This window comes from Aspergillus welwitschiae (assembly GCF_003344945.1).
Source record: "Aspergillus welwitschiae strain CBS 139.54b unplaced genomic scaffold BDQ94scaffold_4, whole genome shotgun sequence".
Taxonomy (NCBI): domain Eukaryota; kingdom Fungi; phylum Ascomycota; class Eurotiomycetes; order Eurotiales; family Aspergillaceae; genus Aspergillus; species Aspergillus welwitschiae.
The window spans coordinates 688,954-701,161 of record NW_020798698.1 but is presented as its reverse complement, the minus strand read 5'-3'; the positions used below and the strand labels follow the sequence as shown (position 1 = coordinate 701,161).

The 12,208-nt window shown below is 49.1% G+C and overlaps 4 protein-coding genes across 4 annotated transcripts; 2 read left to right on the top strand and 2 right to left on the bottom strand.

Moving 5' to 3' along the window:
* Positions 1-534: 534 nt before the first annotated feature.
* BDQ94DRAFT_157064 (MFS general substrate transporter) lies at positions 535-5,729 on the top strand (the record flags this gene model as incomplete). The annotated part of the gene is made up of 5 exons (XM_026768694.1): positions 535-783; positions 843-2,228; positions 2,907-3,266; positions 3,300-4,926; positions 5,260-5,729. 5 exons carry the CDS (start codon positions 535-537, stop codon positions 5,727-5,729), a joined length of 4,092 nt encoding a protein of 1,363 aa, XP_026630552.1.
* A 1,687-nt stretch (positions 5,730-7,416) lies between these two features.
* BDQ94DRAFT_136577 (uncharacterized protein) lies at positions 7,417-7,879 on the bottom strand. The gene has a single exon (XM_026764892.1). It carries the CDS (start codon positions 7,860-7,862, stop codon positions 7,485-7,487), a length of 378 nt encoding a protein of 125 aa, XP_026630551.1. The 5' UTR covers positions 7,863-7,879; the 3' UTR covers positions 7,417-7,484.
* A 953-nt stretch (positions 7,880-8,832) lies between these two features.
* BDQ94DRAFT_166718 (uncharacterized protein) lies at positions 8,833-9,528 on the bottom strand (the record flags this gene model as incomplete). The annotated part of the gene is made up of 1 exon (XM_026770615.1): positions 8,833-9,528. The coding sequence occupies one exon, from the start codon at positions 9,526-9,528 to the stop codon at positions 8,833-8,835; it is 696 nt and encodes a 231-aa protein (XP_026630550.1).
* Positions 9,529-9,781: 253 nt separating this feature from the next.
* BDQ94DRAFT_166717 (uncharacterized protein) lies at positions 9,782-10,275 on the top strand (the record flags this gene model as incomplete). Its single annotated transcript, XM_026770614.1, has 2 exons — positions 9,782-10,022; positions 10,091-10,275. The coding sequence occupies 2 exons, from the start codon at positions 9,782-9,784 to the stop codon at positions 10,273-10,275; spliced, it is 426 nt and encodes a 141-aa protein (XP_026630549.1).
* Between the last annotated feature and the right edge of the window lie 1,933 nt (positions 10,276-12,208).

The following is a 12,208-nucleotide window of genomic DNA, read 5'->3' as shown; positions in this document are numbered from 1 at the left end:
GACTCCTGGCAGCGGCCTATCGAGAACTTCTAGAATTGGGCATGGGGGACAGTTCGAACCTACTGGTCGACAGCGTGGAGTGATGTAAGTGGCCCGAGGCGGCGGGGAGTCCAGAGCGTTATCGCCGAGCTGGCTTGCCTTGCTTCTGAGACTGCATGCTTGAACCGTGAAACAACTTCAACAATCACACACCAGTCATGGCTATCCTAGCCTGAATTTCTAGAATCACGTCACCACTATCTAACTAAAGATACAACACTGCGCTGGCATGTGTCCAGTCTAACACTTGCTGACCTGTCATTTGTTTCATGCCGATTGATAAGCGACCTGCTCGGAGTTTAACCAACAAACGGATTGTCCATCTTTTATCTTAGTCCTTCCTTGCCGGCTCCCTTCGCTCCCCCCGCCCGGTTATTAAATGTTCTGAGCCCACCCCAGGTATTATTTTGTTCCAACTTCGGAGCAAGCAAATGTAGGCAACAGTCTATCTGCCATACCCATTATTCCTGCTCCTGGTGCGAAACGGCTCGCGCAATGTCCACAATCAGGGGCGACGCATCGCCTGCTGCGCATGCCGAGGTTGGTTCGGGACTACAAGCCGGACTGGACGCCCCTGCGCCAATTGATGCTGGACTTGAGACTTGGGAAGACACCCATGAGCGAACCCCATTATTGCAACAAGACAACGAAGAATCCCAACCGGAGCCTGATTATCAGGCCGGCCCACCAGATGATGCTCCCACCGATCAAAAAGGTCTTTGGCAGACATGGAGAAGGCCAAGCGTGAGTGCCTCCATCTTCGATGGACAACATTCGGCCCCGCGACTTCTAACATGCAACAGGTCCTGTGGATTCTTCCGTTTCTTGTCATTTATATGCTAGGATTCGGCGGCACTGCAGTGCCCAAGATTAACCTGATGATGTCTCTCATTTGCAGAGACTATATGGCCAGAAAAGCGACTCAGGATCCAGGTTTCACGTATTTGCCTGTCATCATTGGGAATAAGAATTCCCAGTGTCAGACACCCGAAGTTCAGTCATTACTTGCTCAGTTCCAGTTGTATTTCAATCTCCTGGCCGGGATACTATCTGCGCTAGCATGCCCCCGACTGGGTCACCTATCAGATCGCTACGGTAGGACAAAGATACTGGCCCTTAGCGCATTGGGGACCGTTTTAGCGGAAGCTATCTTCGTCTTTGTCGCAGCTAAGCCAGACCTTGTATCTGTGAATGTGCTTCTAGTGGCTGCCATTGTCGATGGCGTCTGTGGTTCTTTCACCACCATCATGGCGCTGACAATGTCGTATGCCTCCGACTGCACCATCCCATCGAAGCGGAGTGCGGGATTCGGGTATGTGTACGGCTCTCTTTTCGCCGGAGTTGCAGCCGGGCCTCTGCTGGCGGCTATCTTGATCAAGCAATCAGGCCAGGCACTGAGTACCTTTGAGGCCTCGTTGGCCATGCATGCGCTCTACCTCATTGCGCTCATGACCATCATCCCGGAATCATTATCAACAGAGCGTCAGCAGCAAGCGCGGGACAGTCACCGAAGAAAAGTCGTCGACGAAGGGGAGGCTGGCTGGCTGAGCCTGGAGAACCTCAACCCCAAAAGGCTAATTACACCTTTATCTGTTTTGCTACCGCCAGTAGGACGTCCCAGCACGCTTTTCCCTAATCGTCACGGCGCGAGTCCGGCCTTGCGCAGAAATATTATTCTTCTTACAGCGATAGATACTATTGCATTTGGGGTCGCATTGGGAACCGCTCAAGTGGTCATTATTTATGCCGAGTACAAATTCGACTGGGGCAATGTGGAATCAAGCCTCTTCATTTCAATCATCAGCATCGCCCGAGTCGTGAACCTTTTTGTTGTATATCCGATTATCACCGCAATCTTCCGTGAACCACACAAACCAGATCACATCGTTCCCGGCTCCAGCACCTGCGAAGTTGTTCTTATACGACTTTCTCTCTTATTAGACATGGCTGGCTATGTGGGATATGCAATGTCAAATCAGGGTTCCCTCATGGTATTCTCGGGAATAGTCACAGCGCTTGGCGGCATGGGGATACCGACAATGCAATCATCTCTCACGAAACATGTCCCTCGGGAACGGTTAGGTCAGATCCTTGGAGCGAAAGGACTCTTGCATGCGCTGGCTCGAGTGATTGCGCCAACCGCTTGCAGTCTCCTTTACAGCCTGACGGTTGGAAAATTCACTCCAGCGGTATTTGTTGTGCTGGGGGCCTTGTTCTTGCTCACCTTCTGTAGCAGTTTTTACATTAAACCACATGGTAGGTGACCCTCCTTTCTCATTGTCTAGGAATGTCTGCTAACGAGTCGGTATTTGGCAGTTACTCTTGACGAGTCTTACCCAAGTAGTCCTCGAGGTGAGGCTAATGAAGAAGGCTTTGTGGCGGATTCTATTCTCTAGTGATGCTAGAAGTGGAGCCTAGCAGTTACTGTACTGCATGCGACCGCTACTATGGGTCACGGTTAGACTGATCTTCGTGACAATTGGCGTATCGATTTGTTAGACTATATATGGGATTGGATTTGATACCAAGTGACACGTCAAAGGACCATTGTAGTGTTGTTCACAGCACCGAATATTAGTAGTAGTAGTTGAGTCGAGAAAAGGGCGGGTAAAGAATGTTAGTAAGACGAGTGGGCACACCGGGAAAAGACCGGATGCGGTACGGCGGGCGGTAGCGACCAATTCGACCAAGCTGGTGCAAACTTTCCGACCGACGAGCTCCGAGTCCCTCCTACTCCATCATAGAACTCCAATTGACCCAATTGACCGGCCGGCGCGGGGTTCCTGACGGTTCCTCTGTCATTGAATCCTCGTAGCCTTCTTTTTCACTTAATGATTTAGTGGTGATTCGACCAAGCCCGCTGTCAGCGGTGCACAAGGTTAACCACCATGGTCTCCAAACCCACCAACGGCACACCAGCTGTGCCCTCACGAAATGCCCTACGAGTGCTCCGTCGATTAGCTCTTGCAGGATCAACTGTGGGAAGCTTCTGTACGGTTGCAGCTATTACCTACGACGTCCACCGTCGGGTGCGCGTCGCGGAACGAATTGTCGAGAACAAGCGGGCCCTGCAAACCTCAGCGCCGAACTACGATGCAACGTCTGCAGCAAGGAGACTGGCACGTATGATGGAGGCGGCTGAGGCGGGAGAGTTTATGGGTCTGGAATCTCTCAAGGAGCAAGACCGGAAGTTCAGAGAAGCGCAAGCTGTCCCGGCTAGGGGAGACGTTCATAATAACGACTTGAGCTGGGATGTTCAGCTGCAAGACCAACAACCTGCCGCCCCTGCTGAGTCTTACATGGATATTACACGCTCAAAGTTGATTGACTCCTTTACTCCCGGACAAGTACCAGCGAAACCGACCTCAGCTCCCGATCTCCCTCCGAACCTAACACGGTCGACCGATGCACTGGACCGAGCAAAATCCGCCCTTGCACATGCGAACCAAAGAACAGTCGAAGATCATGAGAAGCAAACAGATGATGCAGCTCAATGGCATGATTCAGTCACGGAAGAAATGCAAAAGTTTCTCCACCACGGTCGGCCTATCGATGCTGCCCACTTGTTTTTGGACGCTCACCCTGCGACGGTGAGCGGCATATCTACAGATAGACGGGAAGTTACGGTCAAGACATTCTATGCCAATTGCAAGGAAGAGAACGTTATGGTTGCGAGGAACATCTTCGAACGCCTAGAAGACGTGGATAAGGTGTCTCCTGGCATGTGGAAAGTTTTGATGTTCGCGCTAGCGAGAAAGGGGAGCATCGAATCCGTCGCCACTATATTCACTCGATACATGCACAAATTCAGAGTTCCCCCCGAAATGGTTGATATCGTGCTCCGATGCCTGCTAGAGTCTCATCGACTTACCACGGCGAAATGGTTTCTTCTTAGAAATCTTGAGGTTGATCGTGGCTGTGGCCTATGCGGCGCCTATCTTGCAGGGCTTTGGAAAAAGACAAGGAGTATCGAGCTTCTAAACGGGCAATTGAAGAAAATATTGACAATACTTCCTCGCTTGGGAAAGGAACCCACCGACAAGCTCTTCAACCCCGTGATCAAAGCATACGTGGAATTTGGTCGGCTGGCTGATGCAGAAGCTCTGGTCAAAGACATGACGACTAAGTACGGCATTCCCCTTCGTTGCCGAACAAAAGGTCTTTTGGTATTTGGCAGGGCTTTGGCCTGTGACTGGGAGGGCGTGGACGCTGGGCTACAGCAGATGCATGAGCTCAAGTTGACTTCGAGGAAGTACGACTTTACGCCGATATTTGACCGTATCTTCCTTGAATACTGGGTATCGCATTCGGGTGATGAAATTCGCGACTTTGTCTATCGTTACATCGAAAAGTTCCAAATGGTTCCCGATAAAATTCTTTACAAGCACATACTGGAGGCATTTGTGGAAAAGGGTGATAAGGAAATGGTTGATGAATTTGTGCGGTTCGCACGTGAGCGCCGTTGGCCGAACTACATCAATGAGCAGGAGTTCTTGGAAATGCTTCGAAAACGTCGTCACGCTCTTGAGGAAGCACCGGTGGGATTCTGGCAGATGCTGCAGGCAGCTCGGATGAAATATGGGCAAGCTGCCACATCACAACAAGTGCTCGGATATGACCAGCGATCATTCCCACTTGCGGAAGTCAACCTGATGCCGTACACGCAGGACCCGTTATCGTGGTATCAGCGAACGCTGCAGCACATGACACCCTCGAGACCAGTCGACCAATACCAAAAGCTTCACAAGCAGATGTCTCATTACATGCATGTCGGTAAGCTGACGGAGGCGTTGAAGTGCTATGAAAATGCTAGGAACGCTCGGTTCCAGTTCAAGCAGTTGCATGTTGAACTTGCAGTCATTTGTACGCTGCTCGAAGAGGGTGTCGGTGCTGCTCGAGCTTTGATCGACTCTGAGTGGAAAAATATACGCCACCTGGTTCGATTCTTCCCTCAGTTCTTCCGTCAGATCATGGATGTTGATTCCAAAGCCGAAGGTCAGCTGATCAATATGGCCGTGCTTCGCTTCTACGAGCTGTGCTGGTCAAACAAGAAGATGACAGTCAAGCACCACATCACGGTGGCAACCAGCAGAAGGCTGATTGCACTGCAGAAGCCTGAGTTAGCTGTTGATCTGTTGGCCACCGTCTACATGTCCCGCTTCCGGCACTCGTTAGCATATGACGGTGTTTGCATGAAAATGTTTATACGTGCATTTGCAGCAACTGGGAATATGCATGGCATGCGGTGGTGCATCCTGACCGCTCTGGCCCGAGGAAGCGCACTGAATCGTGACTTTGTAATCGAAGCCCGCCGGGTCACTGGAAACCTGCATCGTCAGCTAAGCTCAGCTGAAGGGTCGAAGGATGTGTCTCGGGACATGGAGAAGGCAGAATATCTGTCCCATGCTGTTGAACTACTGGAGAAGAAGAGCCAAGGCGATCCCCAGCTTTGGCAGCTAAAGACCAATCCGACGGTGAAAAAGGCCGGTCGCCGGCTGCTAAAGCGCCCTCTCGATGAAAGGCGTCTGTACAAGAAGGCCCATCTTCACGAGACTATCGAGGGTTGGGATGAGGAATATGAGTTGGAGGCCGTGCTAGGCCGCATTGACATCGATCCGAAATCAATTGCACTTCGATGGAGCGAGAAGCACTGTCTGGGGCAGATTCGTGAAATTGACGATCTGCTGTGAGTTTGAGATGGCATTTGTTCTATATCACTTTCACTCTTGTTGTATTATGTTTGTCTTTCCGGCTGTGTGTTTGTGTATATATCCCATACTGCCATGTTCAATACTGTGTATACTATTTGTGATCTTCTGCAATCTGCATTTAGTTGGATGCCAAATAGAAGTTGGCTCAAAAATTTTGTCTCGTAATATCCCGCCGAATGCTCAGTGCAAAGGTTAATAAGCTTCCTAGAGGTGCAGATTCAGATTAACCAGTCACTCAGGTTTGCAAGTTACATTCAAAAACTTAATGCTGTCCGCGTAGAGTCGCAACGATATCAGCAGAATAGATTTACACACATTAACTTAGCATTCTCACTAGTGTGGACTAAATTTAGGTGCAGGCCCGCGTTCTGTCATGATTCCGGTTTCACTTTCTCTTGGCTTCGTATTTGATATTGGACTGTTCATCAGCACCTCAATCTTCTGGCCCGTCATTTCTGAGTGGCCACAGTATTCAAAAACCATGCCTGCCAGTTCCGAGATAGATATTCGAACATCATAACACAAGAGCAGTATAGCAATTAATGACGCTACACAATCACGCCTTTTCTTGGAGCTATCCAGTATGACATCCATCAGGGGTTAAAAATAGCTTCAGAATCATGCTAGTATGGACCCTAGTGGGTCGAACCTGGCGACCAAGAAACCTGGCCATGAAGCTATTTATTTCGCCTTCCGCCATCTATAACACGGACCACGCCCTTTGAATGACATGCTAAAAGCCTAATAATAAAACCCCGAGCCTGTCCCCTAGCTACAAGACTCCAACCCTCATCATGGCTCAGAACATCTTGACTGGCGCCTGCCTCTGCAGGAATATCGCATATCGCATTACTTTGCCAGACCCAGAGACGTACCCTAAGGTACTGTTGTACATTCTTAACTAGTTACAATTGCTCAAACAACTAAGTCGGTCACTGACAAATACCAGCTCATCATCTGCCACTGCACCAACTGCAAACGCTATACCGGCTCCGGCTTTTCCGCCAACATCATTGTCCCACAGACCAATTTCGAGTATACCAAGGGTACACCCAAGTTGTATACAGACAGTAGCAAAAGGGGCGTGCAGGTATTACGCGAGTTCTGTCCTGATTGCGGAACTCCGTTTACCTCACGGTCGAGCGATGATGAGGAGGTTGTTGCAGTGAAGTCGGGGACGCTTGATGATGAGCATCGGCTTAAGTGCTCGGAGTTGGAAATGGAGATTTATTATCATCGGAAGGATGGGTGGGTGGGTGGGCTGGGGGGCGAGGGGGTAAAGAGGGTTGATGGTAGTATGGAGAGTTAGTAGAGAGAGGATGAAGGGTGTTGAGGATTGTAGATGGACAGAACGATGCTGGTGGTAAACATAATGAGTTGTGGCCTCTTCGCCTTATGAGGAAGCTAGCATACTATCGGCCTCGTTACTATATATTGTATAACTGCTTGGTAGTCTCTCATTCTACTGACGAGCTTGGCTCCTTATCAAGCTTTGGCTTCCTTAAACATTAGCACTCCAGAGTACTTCGGTACTACAGATTAGGAAGGAAAGTATAGTTGCTTGTCCTTGGTAAGCAGGTAGATAGACAAGGGAATTGAATAGATCAGGAGGGTTTTGTGACCTTTTCGAGCCGAGACACATAAACATGGCTGGCATCAACGAACACACCAGGTAAGATTGTATCATTGCAATGGAGGGATGATAGACGCTACTGGCCATGAGTGCATCTTGGACTATTCTTCCTCCACAGACAGGTGAAATGGCCGTAATTCTTGAAACCGTGCTCGAACTCTCTCCATAATATCAACGATGGCTGGATCTTCCTCAACGATCTCCAATTGTACGCTAAATTGATACATGGAAAGAACTTGGTCGATAATCCGATCAGCTTTCCATTTCAGGATGGACAATGGTCTTTCGTCTGGGTCCACGTGCCGGTGTGCGCTTCGTGCCGATTTATTTGTCTCTTTCCAAAAGCATTGCTCACCCGCTGAGTTATTTGGCCTTGGAATTCTTTCGGGCCCGGACACAGCACGCCTACTAGGCCGATGATAATTCGAGAGATCGGCCTGCGTAGATTCAAGAAGCGCCCCGTCTGCAGTTAGACTCATGACCGGCTCAGTGAATTGCTCGTCGGGAAATAAAACACAGTCTTCGAGAAGCTCTGGAACCGTTGTGGTGTCCATGCTCATCTCAGGCCCTCCAACTATAACTTGGTCAAGTTCACTGGGGGCACGGGAGCTCAAGGTCGAGGAAGCGCGGCCATCCGGACAGCCAAGCCCGCGGGAATGTTTGTCGTTATCTTTTTGCTTTAAGCGCTCCCCTAGTGACACATTGAGAAAGTGGGGGACATAAGCAGAGTAAGAAGAGTAGCAAAAGGCGATCTAAGATGCCTAGAAAAGCACTCACGTCGTTTGCGTTGCGACAGCCGGTTCTGGATCCGCCGCCGATCTTTGATATCGATGATCCCGTGTAGGTTGTCTTCCATGTTCATGAGAGGGGGGAGATCCTTTTCGTGTGGGGGAAGCGAAATACGGCTCTTTCCTTTTAATCATTTCTTGGCTAGTTGGTTTCCCCTCCCAGTAAATTGTACTAGTGGTGCTAGATGGGAAGCTAATGCACGAGATGAGGCTGTGAGCACCAAGCTCACCATTCAAGAAGCTCTTTCCTTCCGATCACGAATTCTTATCTTCGGAAAAATTAAATTAGTTCCTGAGATCGTTGATAAGAGAGTTCAGGTTATAAACGAAGTGAAGTGTGAAAGGTACGAACTACAATTAAGGAATAGAAATCACCGGAACCATGTCTCCTAGGTAGTAGAATAATATCGAAGCGTAGTATTGAGGTAGAAGTCACTACTCATCTCGCCACTATCCTGTCCTCATCCTGGTCACCCAATTACCCCTGTCATTGATATCATAGTGCTCTTACTCCAAAACACATGCGCCCATGCCCGCCAGTGCGAATGGCACAGTGCGTGCCCTTCCCAATCCTGGTCTGAACCTCGGATCTTACTGCCCATAGACAAGCCCTTTGATAGAAAATGAAAATCATGAGCACAAAGAGTGACCAGAATATACATTAGTCTGTTATGCATCCGCCCAATCCGACCTCAAAAACCGAATGGGGCCGCTCTGAATCCAGTGGATTTGCTCCCCGTAGCCGGTCCAGTAAGTGCTCAGTGCAATGGTGCACATGGCCTAACCCGATATCTAGCACCGGCCCTGTAGAGGCCATGCGTGCCAGCCGGCGCCATAGGAAAATGCAGTGCCCTAAATGCTCCTCCTGGGGAGAGTGAGTTGGCACCCCCACCCTCTCCGACAAGGCTTGTTCGTCGGCGATACGCTCGTTCCCTTCTCGGTCGGCAAAGAATGGCCAGCTGCCAAATGCTCGCTCCGAGCCTTCGAGCCAGTTGCGAAATTCGGCCAAAGTCTCCTGCTCAATGCAGGAGGCGGGTAACCAGGCGTATGTTACAAGATCGAATTGACAACCGCGAGACCTTGCAACAGTGGTACTGTTTCCACAATGCTGGTACTTTGGGGAGGGTGCATTTGTGACTTGAAATCCTCTTGAGATGTATGAGGGTAGGAAGGCAAGTACAATGATTATAGAGAGAGACAGCACTGTGGCCAAGAATAGAGCCCATTTTGTCCGCCACCATGGTATAAATGCTTTTCGTGACGAGGCATCCGTGGCATGATCCTCGTCGATGGGCAGGTGTCGGTATTCTGATTCACAGATCATACCCTTCCCTAACACAGAGGAGAACCAAGCCATGGCTTGCAACCAATCCAGGGGACCAGTGAAGCATTTCCTGCTTCATAGGATATGGAATGTGGCCTAATGAATATGTTCCCTTGCAATATCGTTCCCATCTGACACCTCATGACACCTCATGACACCTCTGACACCTCTGACACCTCTGACACCTCTGACATGATAGCTCGGGCAGCCCTATCATGGTGTGCATTAATTTCTTGCACAAAATCAATCGCGCTTGAGACGGGGGACTGTGTTGTGGCAGTTCAAAATGGCATGGAAATTGTCCAAGTTTGAGACGCAGGAAGGATCTCCTAGTGAGCCGCTCCTGCTTGAGAATGAAATTATACAGTCCTCTCCGAAACGGAACAGTGTGAGGAATAGGGCCCATATAGCCCTGTTGGTGGCAGTGAGCATTGTTTCCTTCACTATAGGATACTGGATACATGCAGCACCGCATTGGCAAACCCGGGACGCATGTCGACATCGTCGCCCCTCTGATATAGAATGGAGTACGTATTTGCAGATGCCAGGCAAAATTGTGAGACATTTCTATACAGATGTATGCTAACGTAAACAGCATCTAAGCCTGCTGTAATCCCTTGGTCCTCCTTGCGGTTGAATGGAACACTGTACGCACAGAATAAGTTTCGAGGAGAGCCCAGTGCACAGTTGGATAGCGAATGGGATCGGTTCACAACAAATGGTGAGCCCCTCAAGAACGGCGTGAGAAGCGTTAAGAAGCCTCCGCTAGTGACAGAGTGAATATAGCTTGGATGGTGGAGACTGCAGTCGTACTGAATATTTCAATGGACGAAGTTCGCCAGTCGTCAAACGATGACTCCGTGGAGACACTCGTTCGGTTAGACCCTGAGAATGGGGAAGGTTATATGGGTTCGCTGGAGCTATTTCACCAGCTACATTGTCTAGTAAGTTCAAATAAGCCAATTATCACTGTAGCTCCTGATTAACGACTGAAGAATATTCTTCGGAAGTGGACTTATCTGGACTTTTACCAACATACGGATCCTTTTTTCATGAGTACATCCAGTCACAGACGTGAACATACGGGTTAGTAAAAACTCCCGAAATTCCATTCCTCTCCCCTCTCCCTTATCCTCCTGACCCTGATTACTCGGTAGACCACTGTATCGATATTATCCGGCAGGTATTGATGTGCAACGGTGACATGGGCTTAATCATGTTCCACTGGGTTCAGGGAATGGCGGTCCCAACTCCAGACTTCAGCACTATGGTAAGTCAACTCGCTAACCCATGATTACGTTGGTTCTAAGTTTCCAGCATTCGTGTCGCGACCCTGAGGCCATACTGCAATGGGCCATCGAAAGACAGGCTCCTATAAACCGTCCGATCGAGCGGATCCCAGGACAGCAAAATCTGAGTTCTCTGCCATGAATGCTACAGATTTCTTGCCTATGGTTGGATATATCTACTTCTCCACGGCCGTAAATCCACATACAGATAATGCAATATTATAGATCATGCAATCTTATGTTATTGAGACATTCACTGCAGCCAGGCAGGTATCAACTGATCCTTCGCCATCTCTATTTCCTACCAGCTCTTTCACCCCCCACCCAACCATCCTTTTGAGATCAGATTGATCGAATACATATCTTTGGCCCTCCGTATTTGCATATATGAAGTCGTGCCTTCTCTTGTTTACTGCGCTTTCGAAGATCATGGCTCGCGCGTCAACGTCATTAATTCCGTTGTTGTATGAGCTACTATTAGATACCGGCGTCATGTCATGGCGTTTATGGTTAAATCTCTGTGGCGATGGCCTAACTGGTGGATCTAAAATTCTTCCATGTGCGATGCCTGTACTGTACTGGCTGTGTGTATATCGGTCTTTGCAAATTCGGACGCAGCATCCTCCAACACGCCAGAACATGTCTTGCTTGATAAGAAGAATGCATCATTACTAACAACAAAGAATACAGCAGCTAAGCATGACCGTCTTCTTATGTGCGAAGTATCACGTGGGTAATATCCAGGTCCTTATACGTGTCCTTTATTGTTTCTCTTCCATGATGTTATTCGCCATCGCCAGCATGATCTGTTCATGAATACCAGACAACACTGCTATTTTATTCGAGTGGGATGGGAGAATAAAAGATGATCACAAGACGCATTTTACTCACCGGGCCAACTCTGGCAGTCAGATGATGGTTCCAAACAGGTGTCATCAAGGTCATGACAAGGGAGTGTCATAGTATCATGTCGCTCAGTGTGGAACCGTAATCGTGATGACATTAGTGCTGACAATGTCATCCTTACAACTGTCTGTCAGCAATGAAAATGATATTACTCTTCCTTGGCAACATATATGTTAACTCGAGCAAGGCACGAAAGAAAAAAGAGCGAAGAAGACTTGCTATTAGTATCTGCACTTAACACCTCAACGGTCAAATCTCCATTCCAACCAGAGATCTTAACCTCCTAAGCCATCAAAATGAAGGCCGTGTCTCTCGGTGTGATTCTTGTGACTGCGGCGGCGCAGATTGCCTCTGCTCTCCCTGCCCCAGCCTCCAAAAACGTGATGGATTACCTTCCTATCAAGCCCTTAGGGCTGTTTTTCAAGATGAGATACTGACTTAGGACAGGCTCGTGATGAAGACACCAAGGACTTCCCCGTGCAGTACTGGGACAAGCGTGAGGAAGCCACCAAGGACTT